The sequence below is a fragment of the Rhinolophus sinicus genome, chromosome 12, assembly GCF_057876585.1.
Source record: "Rhinolophus sinicus isolate RSI-liver-muscle chromosome 12, RSI-T2T, whole genome shotgun sequence".
In the NCBI taxonomy this organism is placed as follows: Eukaryota; Metazoa; Chordata; class Mammalia; order Chiroptera; family Rhinolophidae; genus Rhinolophus; species Rhinolophus sinicus.
The window spans coordinates 25,861,876-25,878,139 of NC_142512.1; the positions used below are offsets into that span (position 1 = coordinate 25,861,876).

The 16,264-nt window shown below is 38.5% G+C and overlaps 1 protein-coding gene across 1 annotated transcript in view; it reads left to right on the forward strand.

Annotated features, from left to right (window-relative positions):
• The window catches only part of TAF15 (TATA-box binding protein associated factor 15), a 29,573-nt gene extending 15,061 nt beyond the window's left edge, over positions 1-14,512 (forward strand). Inside the window, exons 8-16 of the mRNA XM_019732554.3 lie at positions 4,108-4,142; positions 4,770-4,802; positions 6,034-6,143; positions 7,196-7,325; positions 11,151-11,243; positions 11,907-11,988; positions 12,107-12,195; positions 12,304-12,895; positions 14,182-14,512. Coding sequence (XP_019588113.3) covers positions 4,108-4,142; positions 4,770-4,802; positions 6,034-6,143; positions 7,196-7,325; positions 11,151-11,243; positions 11,907-11,988; positions 12,107-12,195; positions 12,304-12,895; positions 14,182-14,221 — 1,204 coding nt within the window. The 3' untranslated portion in view covers positions 14,222-14,512. The remainder of the gene's footprint in view (positions 1-4,107; positions 4,143-4,769; positions 4,803-6,033; positions 6,144-7,195; positions 7,326-11,150; positions 11,244-11,906; positions 11,989-12,106; positions 12,196-12,303; positions 12,896-14,181) is intronic.
• The last annotated feature ends 1,752 nt before the right edge of the window (positions 14,513-16,264 follow it).

Here is a 16,264-nt window from a genome sequence, read left to right on the forward strand (position 1 = left end):
TTCCAAATATGGAAGAAAAATGTGAAGATTATAGGGACTATAGGAAACAATATTTTTTTTGAAAAAGAAGTTGTAGCAAAAAAGATTGAATTTCTAATTGTCATCTAAAATTGATCATTGAGCTCTTAATGGACTAGAAGCTTAAGGCCATAAATTCTATTTTTAAATTCATCATTGTGATGAATGCATTGAAAAATTGCCAGAACGTTATAGATAACTTTTATTATTAGTATGTCATCTAGTTAAGTAGCTGTTTCAGGCTTCAATATCTCAAGCCTAAAGTTATTTTGAAATTTGAGTGTCTTCTCACAAGAGTTTTTGATTAGCTCCCTTAAAAATGTGTATATGTTCTGGTGATAGTCTAGAACGGTGCTGCCCAATAGAAATACAATGTGGGTCACAAATGTGAGCCAGATATGTAATTTTAAATTTTCTAGTAGTCACATTAAAAAAAAACAAAACACATGAAACTAATTGTAATAACATTTTATTTAATATATCCAAAATATTTATCATGTAATCAGTATAAAAATTACTGAGCTAGTGTACATTCTTTTTTTCATACTAAGACTTTGAAATCCATTTTGTATTTTACATTTAGAGTACGTCTTCATTTAGACTATCCACATTTCAAATGGTCAGTAGCCACATATGGCTAGTGAATACTGTCTTAGACAATATAGCTCTAGAATGATAGATTCTTGGCCTCCTGAAATGTCAGTAAATGCTGAATCCAGAAAGCCCTTTTACCACACATACAAGACATGGGAGGAGATGAAACATAAATACAGCTGTTTTTGAGAATGGTATTTAAATCCATTGAGTCATTTATATTTGGAATTAATGATAGTCTTCGTGCCCCAAAAACTGAATTCTGGATTTGCTAGTAAGAAAACTCAAGCACAGAACAGTTTTTTTTAAACTAATCCTTTTCAGTTTTTAGCCAAGTCCCTTTTTCTCTCAAGATACTGAATTTTTCTGGGAATAAAGATTCCTGCATTGTCCTTTTATTTCTTGGCAGTTTTAGTCCTTGAATAGATATATTTAGATTTAAAAAAGTTAAAGATCGGGAATAGAGATTCTGTCAAAGAACTTTTTCCTTTCTGACTAGCACCTGAAATTAAATCTGACTGTCTTTTCCTCTAAATAATGTAACAGTGAAAGATCCCTCAGAGCCTATTAGGCTGCTCATTGTGGTTTTGAAGTTGGAACAGCCATTTCTGTAGTTGAGTCAAGAATATTTAGTTGGTTTTCTTATGCAGGTGACACTCAGCCGTAAATTTGAGTATGCTTATATTTTGTCTTTAATAAATACCTCTACTGTGTCTTCAGGAATTCTTTATGTGTATGAGTTCGTTTCCTTTTCTGGGAGGAAAAGAAATTTGTTGTGGCAACATCTTGACTCACAGATGTTCACATATATTCATGTCTTAATTTGCTAGTGAGGCATTAATTTTGCATATGGAAAAGGGAATTGTAACTTTAGGTTTGAAAGAAAGGTTCTTAACCATAGGCCCATAGTGAGTACTACTTGAGGTTATTTACTGTGTTTAATATAATAAATTGCCTAATAAGGGATTACAATATAACTAATTAATATGGAACTTCCTAATAAGGAAAGTAAAAAATGATTGAAACATTTGAACTTGGAAGAAAGCTTCACATAGAACTATAATTATAGGTCATCTAGACCAGTGCTTCTCAAACTTTAATATACATACATATGAATTCCTTGAGAGTCTTATTAAAATGCAGGTTCTGATTCAGTAGGTCTGGGGTGAGGCCCAAGATCATGCTTTTCTGAGAAGATCCCAGGCTTCGCTTATGCTGCTATTCCACGGATAGCCCTTTGAGTAGCAACGATGTGGATCTTACTTTGTGAAGGAGGAATCTGAAGCCTAGGGAGAATTAGTGACTTGTCTAAACTTTTTAAGGTTGATCAGTGATAGTGAAGGCTATATCCTGAGTCTCTTAGTTTGAAGACTGCCCAGTAGCACTTTTTGCGATACGCTGTGGTGTTTCCATATTTATGTCTATTGTGTTGAAAACTTTAGCTGCTGTATTTTCAAAGGAAATGCTCAGTAAAGATGATTTAAATTAAAATGTCATTATATGGAGGAATAGGAAATTATAAACCTATGCAAATGTCACTTGTTTTATATCCCTTTTATTTTGCAGTGGTATAATCCCTTAAAAAAAAATTGTTCAAAGTTATATTGCTGGCCTGAATAGAAATTGTAGGAGTTAGCTGATGTATGAAATTGAGTATTTTCCCTCCCTTGTGGCCAGATAGACAACTTGATAACTGGTTAAGATGAAAGTAAAATAATTAAGAGGTAACTCTTCTAGCACTTACTTAAGAAAATTTCCTAGTTAAAAATTTACTTTATCCTGAGGACTTTGACCTCCTGATGTAGGAGTGTGGACTAAATAGTTTCACTAGTTCTTTTCTCATCATTTTTTGTAATTCTTCTGATCATCTTTGAAGAAACCTGAGAAATCTTGGTTTCTAATAAGATTTTTAGCAGTTAAATTTTAAGAACTCTGTTGGCTTCCCTTTCTTAAAGAGTTCAGCAGGTATATACAGGTCATTTAGAAGTGTAGAGAGGACTTGGGTACTGTTCCGAAAGAGAGGTCTTAGAGACTCAGTGGGACTCTGTATATGAAGAATCTGAGCTTCATATTGTCTGTTTAGCCTTGAAATAGCCTTATAATCCATTTTAGGCTTCCTGACAATCAAATAGAATAAATGGCAAATTAAGATGACTGTGTCTATACCTATACCTGGTCGCAAGGGGAAATTATTTTACATCAAGTTAGTAGAATAGACTTATAAAGGAAGAATACTTTCTCATTGAGTTAGAGGGGTTTTTCTCAGGATGGCTCAGAACAGCCTTCTAGAGGGCATGGTTATCACTAAAGGAGCTACAGGAGAGACTTTTACGCAGTGAAGAGACATTATATTGAATTAATGTCTGGGGTTGTAGTAAAAGAAGATTAACAGTAGTAGAAGATATCATCTAAAAACTTTGGGTGTTTTTATTTCCATGTCAGCACACGAATCTTAGAGGATTCCATAATTCAGTCAAGTGAAACAGTGTATGAATGTTTAAAGAGTTTCTTGATAAGACAGATCTTAGATTTCTTACACAAAGCTGTGCACGCAAGAACCATTGACCTGTCGACAGTGGAAATTTGTCAAAGTCATTTTCTTGTGGGAAACCACAGTATTGGAGTATAATGTATTCTGTCGTTGATATGGTCTGTTGATGAGTGCACAGAACATTTGGCAACATGAAGCTCACCACTGATGCGAAGAGATCTAGTATATTATAGTGGGTGGAGTAGGAGGGAAATTTTAAGTTATGCTTTTTTTTTTTTTTAGAGCTCATTTTATCAGCTTTCAGTATGTTTTGAAAGTTTAAGACTGCTTTCATTCAGGCTTACTTTTGTGTATATTTGTATCTCACTTTTTTTCTTCATCTCATAAAACCCACTCTTTGGTATCACAATAGAACATACCATGTTTCCCCGAAAATAAGACCAGGTCTTATATTAATTTTTGCTCCAAAAGACACATTAGGGCTTATGTTCAGGGGATGTCATCCTGAAAAATCATGCTAGGGCTTATTTTCCGGTTAGGTCTTATTTTCAGGGAAACACGGTAGTACTCAAGTTTTTACCTCTCCTATTCTGCTGTCAAAATCTTAACCTTGTTCTATTCTTTTTCCTTTTTTTCATATTTAAAAAAATATCTCCTTGGAAAGAATGTTTTCTGTAGTTTAGCATTCTTCATGCTGAGCCTCCAGCTTTAAGTTATGGTTTGAATAGCATTCCTTTGGCTTGGGGCTGGGAAGATTTTAAAATAAGAGTATATTATATATGTTCTGTAATATACTTGAAAAGGCACCCTTGTGGATATAGATCCTTGGGAAAACACTTAAGTGAAAACATTCTGAAGTCAATGAAATGGAATTTACTGGAAAGTTAGAGGTGCTACTGTTTTCCTAGGCGCTCTACTTGTGACAGTTAAGTGTAGATTGAGCCCAGGGCTCAGCACATTAGAGACTTAAGGAAGAAATCATTTCTTCAATTTTTCCTCTGCAGTGGTGGTGACCGCGGTGGCTTCAAAAATTTTGGTGGTAAGTGCTGAGTATCCCAAAATGTTTCAGTGGAAATGCTATATAAATCTAAAAGCCACCAATACCCCGCAGACGCAGTCTAAGCCCTTTTTTTTACTCTGTTGAGGCTGGTGTGTGTTGTGTGCTTTAAGAAAAAAATTATATATATATATATATATATATGTATACATGTATATATATCAAAACATTAAAAAGCCAAAGTTGATCTCAAATAGTCCAATGGATCTACACAGTGAATTTGCATGAAAGAGTCTGGTGACCAATGAGGCCTTCACTGGATTTTGACAATACTTTTTTTTAATAAAGGTAGCTGACATGGTGTTTTTAAATTATTAGGGTTTTCCAATCAGCCTTCACAATCAGAGCTTAACAAAAGTGATACTAGCATAATGCCAAAGTGGCAGGTGCCGTTTGGGACAAGTTAAGGAAATATTGACATTCATCTTGATTTCTTAAACTTTTAATAAAAATTTATATATTACTTTGTAAATCTGTTATGGTTGACTTTTAAGGATTTTGGAAGTATTAACTTTTCATGCCTTGGTTATTATTACTATTTTTCAAAAATATTTCTAATGAGTTGTCTTAAATAGCTTTTTTTTCCTTTTTTTTTTTCTTTTCTCTTAGGTCACAGGGATTATGGACCCAGACCAGATGCTGGTAAGGTTTATGGCAGTTTGGAACTTTGAAATTAAGAGAATGTTAGTTTTCCTATTTTCTCAAAGGAGAAGTGTGTGTGTTTGGAGGAGTTAGTACAGGAGGAGCATTTAATTTGATAGTACTGCCAGAACTGGGGGAGCTTTACTTCCAAAGACATACCAGAAAGAAAAATTCAAGGGGATTGATTGGAAAGTTTGCTGGGAAAGAATTGCTATATTTGTGATTTCCCATGCTGTACTTTTTCTTTTATGAAGAATACTTGATTTTATACTGCTAATTGGCATTATTTAATTACTACAAATCAGATTTGAGAGAATTGGTATTAACTGGGAATTAGAAGTAGAAAAGCTATATTTAATTAAGAAAATATTACATTAGATTGGTAGTCTCCTTAGTAGCCCTAAGAAACCTGAATTCATACATGAGAGAGTTGTCTGACTCTGGGTAGAGGTCACTAATTTCATGTGGCTTTTTATTTTTGAATGAAATTCAAGGCTACATGGAACCTTTTGAAAGTTATGATTTAGAGATTAAAAATCTATTTGAGCCAAAAAATTTTAATATATATTGAAATCAGAACTTTTGTTTTTGTTAAGATGCCAAAGTATTCTATATGGATGGCAATTTCTGAATTATCCCTTGATGGACTGAATTTTTGTACATCTTTCTTACTTTGTTGTACTAATCCAAAAGTGTGCGTGTAAGGTAAGGTGTGTGTCAAGGTGCCCCTACCCTCTGGTATATACAAAGCTTGTTGGCAATGAATGGGAAACCAACAGTTCTGCTTGGCTTGCTTGGAAGTCCAAACTGCCGGATTTGGGGACTTTTCTACTAGAGAGCCTTAAAAGTATTGTTTAGCCATAAAGAATTAAAGTTCTCCAAAGAAAGGAGTGCTAATTTATAAACTAACTTTCCTTCATCTCTTCATGAGCTTTAGTCCTGTATCTGAATCTAAAGAGTGAGATTTGTAAGATCTCTCTGAATTGTCCTTGTATATTTCACATAGTGTGGACTTGATCCACTTTATCTTAAATTTAGTTTTAAGAATTGACCATATAACCATTGTGACCACTTTGCATGTTTATATAAGATTTTTCTTATATTGGTCCTTTTTTCTTTTGGTCATAGAAACAGTTGAATATTGGACAATAAATTATTGTTCTTGTTTACTAAGCAGGATGTAATAAAACCAAGGAATATGTAAATTAACTTTATTTTTTTCCCCCCTTAGATTCAGAATCTGATAATTCAGATAACAACACAATCTTTGTGCAAGGACTTGGGGAGGGTGTGTCTACAGATCAAGTGGGGGAGTTCTTTAAACAGATAGGAATTATTAAGGTGAGTGAAAAGTATAGCTAATGTTGAAAATCTCATAATTATTTACATATTCTGATTAAGATACATAGATTACATAATAAGCCTATACTCCAGTAAGGCTTGTCTCTTAAAATTCCCTGATGCACATGCCCACCTGTGTCTGTAGGCCTTTGCTAAATTTGCTAAATATATGAATGTTTTTATTCCTTGCTTGTGTTCACCTTTATACAGCCTTCTACAGCTTTAGCTATCAATCTTAGGGCTCTAAAAATAGTCTCTGCCTAGTTCCTAAAATTCTGAGAACCAAATGATATTATGAGAACATTTTATAGATTCCAAAATGCCAATATATGCAAACTCAAGTTGTTACTGACAACTTTTTATTTTGGTATTTCATGTCTGTGATGCATATTAGCCCAATATATAGGTTTATTTTATAACTATTGTTTACTTGTGTCATGTGTGCTATTTGTTTCATGCAAATATTTTTCATCTCAAGTAGAAAGCGGTATTTAGAGCAGGGTTAGTATTAGGTTGTAGCATTTGCCTGAAATCAGTTGGCAGTTGTCCTTGTTTTGGTGTCTATGGAATTACTCATTTTTTCCCCCTTCTTGAGGAGCTAAAATTTCTTAAGGATTTAATTACACATGTAATATGTAAAAAAATTTGCAGTGCTGATTAAGCAAAAATTCTCCTTTGTCGTCCACATTCATCCCAGCTAAATCCAGTGTGTTCTCCATAGTGGTTATCTATTGTTTTACTTCGTGAACATTCTTTTTGGCCTTTTTCGTTTGTTTTACAAGGTATATATTTACTTGAAGCATTATTTACATTTTTTGGGGGGGTTAAAAGAAATTATACATAGATAAAACAATACTATATATCGTTTTTATAGCTTGGTTTTTACTTACTGTGTTTTAGAGTTTTCAGAACCTACAGATAATTTCATTTGTATATTGTACATTAGGTGCATAGTATTTTCTAAAATGGATGTGTGAATTCTTTTGAAAAATAAATTACATGGTTCCTGATCACTTTCTTAAAATGCTAACACCAGCTTGTTTGTTCCTCAGACAAACAAGAAGACCGGAAAACCAATGATAAATCTGTACACAGACAAGGACACCGGGAAGCCAAAAGGGGAGGCAACAGTGTCGTTTGATGACCCTCCTTCAGCTAAGGCAGCCATTGACTGGTTTGACGGTATACTCATTCATACAATTTCAACATGTAGTTTGGATAAATGTTTTTTCCCCCCCTTCGACCGCCTTACCACACACTCCAATTCAAGCCATTGTTTCTCAGTCTAGTTGTGTAGGACACAGCTCTCTGGCCCATGCTGGTGTTATGAGCCTTGCGCTTCCCCTGGCTGAGGCAGTTGGTTGCCAGTCGTTGGTCGGCCGCTCACAGCAGCTCTTGCCAGCCGCTGGCTGCTCACGCTGGCTGCCAGCCACTCATGCTGGCCGTTGGCTGCTCACGGCAGCCCAGCTCCAGGGAGAGCTGTTGTTCACAATCTTAGCTGTAGAGGGTGCAGCTCACTGGCCCATGTGGGAATCAAACTGGCAACCTCGGCGTTAGGAGCACAGCACTCCAACCACCTGAGCCACCAGGTTGGTCCTTGGATAAATGTTTTCTAGTCTTGAAGTCAATATATGTTTTGGTTGACAGTGGTTATTTTCATGCTTACTTTTGTAGATACTAAAATTACAGGCCAGAGTTTTTATATACCATTAGAAATGAAATGAGCTTTCTCCTTGTTTGTCTAGAATATTTCCTTATATCATTCCTTGTGCTTGAGGCCACCCTGATCTAGATGTAGAGGGTTGGCCTGGTTGACCCTATATATTTTTTTAATTTAGATTAATTTTCTTTCAAATACAAAGAAGAAATAGTAAGACTTCTTTCCTCTCTGAAAAATAATGATGTATGGGAAAGTAGAAGAGCAACCATAGTCCTCTACTCAGAGATAACCACTGATAACATATTTTTTTTTATAGATGTGTGTATATTATTATTTTTTTATTGGGGAAGGGGAACAGGACTTTATCGGGGAACAGTGTGTACTTCCAGAACCTTTTTCCAAGTCAAGTTGTTGTCCTTTCACTCTTAGTTGTGGAGGGTGCCATTTAGCTTCAAGTTGTTTTCCTTTCAGTCTTAGTTGTGGAGGGCGCAGCTCAGCTCCTGGTCCAGTAGCCGTTGCTAGTTGCAGGGGGCAGCCCACCATCCCTTGCGGGAGTTGAACTGGCAACCTTGTGGTTGAGAGGATGCGCTCCAACCAACTGAACCATTCGGGAGCTCAGTGGCAGCTCAGCTCAAGGTGCCGTGTTCAATTTTAGTTGCAGGGAGCACTACCCACCATCCCTTGTGGGAGTCAAGGAATTGAACTGGCAACCTTGTGGTTGAGAGCCCACTGGCCCATGTGGGAATTGAACTGGCAGCCTTTGGATTTAGGAGCATGGAGCTCTAACTGCCTGAGCCACCGGGCCAGCCCCGATAATATTTTTTATTAACTTTCCTTCTAGAGTTTTAAAATGTATTTTAAAAATAGTTTATACTCTAAATGTAGTTTTGTCTCATATTTTTTTCATTTAACATTTTAGCATAGTCATTTCCTCACGTTGTTATAAATTTACCTGTATTTTCCAAAACATAATTGCATTTCTTCTTCAAAGATGAAATTGTGATACTCTGTGTCCTTACCTCCATATTCTTTACTTTTTTGCAGTAATCCATCAGGCTCCATCACCTTGCTCTTGAAGCCTAGATCCATCTTCCTCACTTTTCTGCTTTTTTTTTTTATAGTTTCTGTGAATTATAAAGCAATTTCTTTTGCTCGTGATGTTAAAAATTATGGTGCCATTTGCCCACAGAGCATATGAGCCTCTTAAACTTAATCTCCATAGTTCAGAGCTTACTAGGTCTTTTTATACCTTTTGAAATATTGATCCAGAGTGGTTTTCTATGTCAAAGTGCATGTCATACCATCTGTCATCGTGGAAAGTTGCTAGCCACAATGATTAGGGCTCTGGTTAGACAGCCAGGACTCCTAGATTTATAACCATTTTATGAATCCTTGGGCACCTTTTCATTATATGTCAGTTCTCTTAGTTAATATAAAATTAAAAGATTAATGTCTGTCTCTAAGGCCCTGGGGCAGCAGAATATATATGTGTGCGGGTATGTAAGTAATCACATATGCACAGGTTATTTTTATTTTATTTTATTTCATGTTTTAAAATTAGTTTCAGGTGTACAAAGCAATGTAATAGACATTTCACCCCTTACAAAGTGATAACCCCCCTCCTCCAATCTATTGCCCCTCTGACATTGTATGTATCTGTTACAATTCCATTGGCTCTATTCCCTATGCTGTACTCCATATCCCGTGACTATATAGATAATAAATTATAGTTGACATACAATATTACTCAGTTTCAGGTGTGCAGTGCCAGTGGTCAGGCATCTACACCGTCAGTGAAGTGGTCTCCCTAAAAAGACATGTGCCCATCTGACACCCATCAGAGTAATAGTGGCCTTGTAAAATGTGCTTGGGCGCCTTCCCTCCTTCTGGATTTTTTGGAATAGTTTGAGGAGAACAGGTGTTATTTCTTTTTGAATGTTTTGTAAAATTCACCTGTGAAGCTATCTGGTCCAGGACTTTTGTTTGTTGGGGGCTTGTTGATTACTGATTCAATTTCTTGGGTAGTAATTGGTATGTTCAGAGTTTCTGTTTCTTCTTGATTCCGTCTTGGAAGATTGTATGCTTCTAGAAATTTATCCATTTCTTGCAGATTGTCTGATTTGTTGGAATATAGTTGCTCGTAGTATTTTCTTAAAATTGTCTGTATTTCTGTGGTATCTGTTGTCACTTCTCCTTTCATTTCTGATTTTATTAATTTGGGTCCTCTTTCTTTTTCTTGGTGAGTCTGGCTACAGGTTTGTCGATTTTGTTTATCTTTTCAAAAAACCAGCTCTTGGTTTCATTGATCTTTTGTATTTTTTTTGGTCTCTGTTTCATTTATTTCTGCTCTGATCTTTATTATTTCCTTCCTTGTACTCTGTTTGGGCTTATTTTGCTGTTCTTTTTCCAGTTCCCTTAGATGTAAAGACAGACTGTTGACTTGAGATTTTTATTGTTTCTTTAGGTACCGTGTTTCCCTAAAAATAAGACCTAGCCGGACAATCAGCTTTTATGCGTCTTTTGGAGCAAAAATTAATGTAAGACCACGCATTAGAGCTGATTGTCTGGCTTGGTCTTATTTTCGGGGAAACACATTAGGCCTGCATAGCTGTGAATTACCCTCTTAGGACTGCTTTTGCTGCATCCCATAGATTTTGAGTTGTTGTGTTTTCATTTTCGTTTGTCTCGAAGTATCCTTTGACTTCTTCCTTGATCTCATTGTTGATCCACTTGCTATTTAGTAACATGTTATTCAGCCTCCATGTATTTGTGTGCACACATTATTTTTAAAGCTACTACTTGCATGTGGTAAAAAAAAATTTCAAACAGTACCAAGAGTATATAATAAAAAATGAATTTTCTTTCCACCTTTGACCCCCAGTGATCTCATTTTCCCTACTGAGAGTTAGGCATAATAGACTGTGTATATACAAGCGTTGTATATATAGGTACATATATAGGTACGTACAGATGCATATATAGGTATACGTGTACGTGCATGTGCACACACACAGAAACACACACACTTACTCCCTTTAAAAAACAAATGGAAGCAGACTACACACATTCTGCACTTGGCTTTTTTCATGTAAAAATATTAGATGTAGGGGTTTTTTGCTTGGTAAGAAGTGACTGTCTCCCAGTAGCTAATCTGCTTTATTCAGTAGATTGTGTGATGTTTTAGCACTGTTACCTTGACTCTTTGGGCACACTAGTGTGTTTGAATTTCTGTGAGGACGTGTCATTTATTCCTCTGAAATTAAAAATGTCCAACACAGGTTAACATTTTTGTTGAGAAGTACAGATGTGGAGTAGTGTTTCTTCAAAACCATTTTCTTTTTTCTTAGGGAAAGAATTTCATGGCAACATCATTAAAGTGTCCTTTGCCACCAGAAGACCTGAATTTATGAGAGGAGGTGGAAGTGGAGGTGGGCGACGAGGTAAGGTACTTGTTGCTCATTGGCCTTGATATTGTACAAAGGGTTTGATTTTTGAGTCCATGTTCTGTCCCTGTTGTGTGACCTACTACCTCTGTCTCTCCCTAGGTCTTTATTCCTTTTTTGTTAAACTGAGGGTGGATATTAAATAGATTAGGTAAATAAGGTGTCATAATATCTAAGAGAGTAGTGGGAGAATTTTCTAGAAATCCCTTTGCAAAGCTGTATAGCAGATTGTTATTCACCTGGAAGTCAGGAGGCAATCATTTAAATGATACCTGATTAGGTACTTAATGTGACCAGTTTGTAAGTTCTCTGATACAGTTACTGCCAGCTTGTTCATTTCTATCAAGTCTAATTCTTTAAATTTGGAATACGTCTTCTCACTTAAATTTTATCACTGAGATTCCCTAAGAGGGTATTATGGAAAAGTTTTTTAGTGCATTATTTGCACTGTAATGTGCATCTGGGGTCTTTTCCCACATTTCCTGCATGTGCTAAGTAAAGCTCCAAATCGAAGAATCACAAAGACCTACCATAAGGTATTGGGGAGGGCTGCCCAGTTATTGGTTGGCACTTGCTCTTAGTTCTTTAATCTGGTGCTTTGTCTCTGCTTTGCTAATGTCTGATGCTGATTTTTCTCCCCTCCTTCCCTACATTCCCCAGGTCGTGGAGGATATAGAGGCCGTGGAGGCTTTCAGGGTAGAGGTGGAGACCCCAAAAGTGGGGACTGGGTTTGCCCTAATCCGTAAGTATCCTCGTTACTTTGTTGGGAGTAGGAGTTGGGATTGAGGTTAGAAGGCACAAGGGGGGTTCTGAATTCATCGGAAACTATTGGGGAGCATTTTATTTGCTTTCTTTCTCAGGTCATGTGGAAATATGAACTTTGCTCGAAGGAATTCCTGCAATCAGTGCAATGAGCCCAGGCCAGAAGACTCTCGTCCCTCAGGAGGAGGTAGGTCAGCCTTTTAATAGCATCTGCATGGTATTTATCTTCTGACTAGCATTAAAGAGGCTTTACATTATTCTGATGGCCTCACTGGTTTGCATTTCTACCTTTCAGATTTCCGGGGAAGAGGCTACGGTGGAGAGAGGGGCTACAGAGGTCGTGGGGGCAGAGGTGGAGACCGAGGCGGCTATGGAGGAGACAGAAGTGGGGGTGGCTACGGAGGAGACAGAAGTGGGGGTGGCTATGGTGGGGACAGAGGTGGCAGTTATGGTGGAGACAGAGGTGGTGGCTATGGTGGGGACCGAGGAGGCTATGGTGGGGACCGAGGAGGCTATGGTGGGGATCGAGGAGGCTATGGTGGGGACCGAGGGGGCTATGGTGGGGACCGAGAGGGTTATGGAGGGGACCGAGGAGGCTATGGAGGGGACCGAGGAGGCTATGGAGGGGACCGAGGAGGCTATGGAGGAGACCGAGGAGGCTATGGAGGAGACCGAGGAGGATATGGAGGAGACCGAGGAGGATATGGAGGAGACCGAAGTGGGGGGGGCTATGGAGGAGACCGTGGTGGTGGTGGTGGTGGTGGCGGCTATGGTGGAGACCGAAGTGGAGGCTATGGCAGGGACAGGAGTGGAGGCTATGGCGGAGACAGGAGTGGTGGCGGCTATGGCGGAGATCGAGGCGGCTATGGAGGCAAAATGGGAGGAAGGTGAGTATTAGAATGTACTTTTTACCTCACTCCTTCTAGATTTTAGGGTCTGAGCTGTTTTTATCACGTTTTCTTATTGTCCAGTTTTTTGGACCTTGAATTCCCCATTGGCAATTCTGTCAGTTAGGATGGAGATCCTTTTAGTTCCCTGCGGAGTAACTTCTAAAATTTATTTTGTTTTGGAAATTCTTATTCATACATCATATTTGTATGAGTGTGTGTGGATGTGTGTGTATTATTCTTTCCAATGGCTAACGACAATTGAGATTGAGAGGTAATTTGAAACTGTAAATCGGGTTCTTAATCTTAAGTGGTGGGGAGAACACTCCTTTCCTAGGGTATGCTTTTTCAAGTCACATGTGCTGCCCGGCAGTTGTTTTCCTGGGGATTCTGGGAATCCCTTTTCCAGATGAAAATCCCTGATGGTACTGATGAAAGTGTGTTGTACACATGAGTGGTATGGAGGCAGAAAAAGTTGAATAACCAGTGATATAAAATAATTTATCATTCTAAGCATTTGTATGCCAGGGGTAGGGCAGAATAGTGAGAATTGGTGTGGCATGTGATTAAAAGCACAGAGTTCGGAGACACAGTGCCTGGGTTCACATCTTGACTCTACCACTTACTAGCTGTGTGACCTTAGGCAAGTTACTTAACCCTTTGGAACATCAGGGCTCTGATCTTATACAATGGAGCCAATGTTATTAATTCCTCCTTCGTGGAGTTGTATTAGATTATAACAGTTGCTGGCCCATAGTAAGCACTGTGTAATTGTTAGCTATTAGTAATTATCATCTATTGAACACTTCTTACCATGTGGTAAATCCTGTGAAAGTGTCTGTGTATTTTAGTTCTAGTCCTTCTGTCCACCTTATGAAGTAGATGTACTTACTGTTTTATAGAGTTAGAAACTTGAGTAACTTTTCCAAGGTCATATAGTAAGTGGCAGATCCAAAGTTCTTACATGAAAGTGTTTGCTTGCTTATTCCACTATGCCACTCTTCAGAGTGCGGGAATTGGCACAGTCTCTGACCTGAAATGCCACAGTGGTTTGGAGTCCTTATTGGAGAGTTAGTGATAGCATATCTTCTAGGAACTTCACGGGTCTCAAGACTAATAAATTAGACATTCATTAAGCACCTTCTAGTAGTAGAGCAATCAGGCATGGTGTCATCCTCACAGAAATTGTCAAGCTGAAGCAGTCACCAGTACCCTGAAGAAGTGTTTGATGCTTCCCTTTGGTAGAAAATTAGAATTTAGTCTGGCTCTTTATTTTTCATTTCTAGAAACGACTACAGAAATGATCAGCGCAACCGACCATACTGATGACTCTTTTGAATGTTCCTTTGTCTCTGACATGATCCATAGTGAAATTGCCAGAGTTTTGCCTGCTGCTTTCCTCGTGGCCTCTTCTTGGGTAGTGAAATTAAGTGACATTTGGAATTTTATTTGGGTGGGAGGGCTGGGACAGTTTTTCTTTCAGAAATGTCCGTTGAAATTTCCCCCTGTAGTTTCCAACTTTCTCCTTCCCAACCCTTGAAGCTAAGTACGTTGTAAAATATTGCCAAAATGGAAAGTGTTTTGTAATACTGCAATAAAGGCTGCTTGTTTTGTGGACTTTCGTACATTAGTGCATTGTTCTGTCACACTCAGGGTTCAGTTTCAGCAGATTCTAACCCTAAAGAATTAGGAAATGAATTCTACTTTGTTAAATTAAAATGTTACTTTCAACAATATTTATTGAGCTTCTACCCTGTTTGGAACAGTAGTTTCTAAGAATGTCTGCATGTCAGAATCACCTGAAATGGTTGTCAAAATTATGGATTCCTAGGTCTCATCCCAGGTCTTTTGGATAAGAACTTGGTGGAGGGGTATGGTGGTAGGACTGGGGATCTTTGTGTCAGGCTTACTGGGTGATGTTGATACAGTCAATTTAGTTCCAGTTTACAATTGAGAACCATTTATTTAGGGCAGTGTTCTAGATGCTGGGAATATGGAGATCTAAAGGCTAGGTAGGACGAGTAAGGATTCTATAAGCTAGGGTTAAGGTGGCAGTGTACATGGTGTGTTATTTGGTGTTAACTGAAAAACGATTTCTCCTACCCTTACCAAGAGCCTAGGACAGGCACAGATGCTGTCCTAACATATCCAGATGCTGGATATGTTGCCCATCAAGCAAACACAATATACAGTCTGATTAAGTGCTCCAATTAGAATAAATACAGGATGCTTTGGAGGGCTGATTTAAAGGACACTAAATTCAGTTGTGGGATCAGGATGCTTTGGTGAGTCTTGAGGGAAGAGTAGGAATTGCCCAAGTAAAGAGGCTGGGGTAAGGAAATGGTGTTCTCAACAGAAAACTAATGACATGAACAAATAAATGGGAGTTAAGAGAAGGTGAGGAACAGGCTCTGCTTGAGGAGAAGTGTATGTAATGCATTGTGATTGAAGGGAGTAGTTCAAGGATGGACATGCAAAAGATAAAACTGGAAAGGTAAACCAGCTCTATGATAAGGTCCTTGCATTTCATTTTCCCCTGCCTCCACGTAGGGAGTGATTAAAAGATTTTAAGCAGGGGAGTGGCCTGACCTGAGTGGTATCAACTGAAAGATGATTATGGCTGCCTTGTGAAGAGGCTGGACAGGAGACAGAATGGTACACCGGTGAGAGATGGTACTGGTCTGAGCTCAGATAGTGTGAGTGGATGAGGAGGAGATAACTAAATAGATCTGAGAAATAATGAGGGAAGTTTGACAGGATTTGGCTGGATGTCAGAAATAGTGGGGAGGGAAGAGTCAGGTTTCTGGCCTGGGCAGTTGGGTAGGTGTATTGTTCACTGAAATGGGAAACACTGGGAAAGAACAGATTTGGGAGCATATTATAGTCCTATTAATTTTTGCTCCAAAAGACACATTAGAGCTGATTGTTTGGCTAGGTCTTATTTTTGGGGAAACAGGATATACATAAAGTAGGGCTGCTGTGTCTCCTGGTCTTAATAGAGTAGCCTTATGTAGAAGCTGTCCTGTAGGGCCCAGTGGCAATTTCCCTGGTCTCCTGAGCTAGATGCTGCAGATATGTCCCTTGTGTGGGTTGTGTGTGCCCTCCTGTTGCAGTTGAGCCTTGGTTGCTGTTTGTACAACAGTGGGAGGGATTGACCCTTGGGCTGACTGGTTGTGAGGATTGGCTGTGACTACAGTGGAGGAGCTAGTGTATAGAGGCTGACCCAATGTAGTGGGGTTCGCTTTAGCAGGGCTATGGTACCTGCCCATTCTGTCCTTTGCTCAGTGGAGGCAGTCGGGTGGTGCTCTGGCTCTGTTGGAAGCCAGCCACCAGAAGCAGGCCACCTGGGCCTCCCGGGAGAGGCCCCAC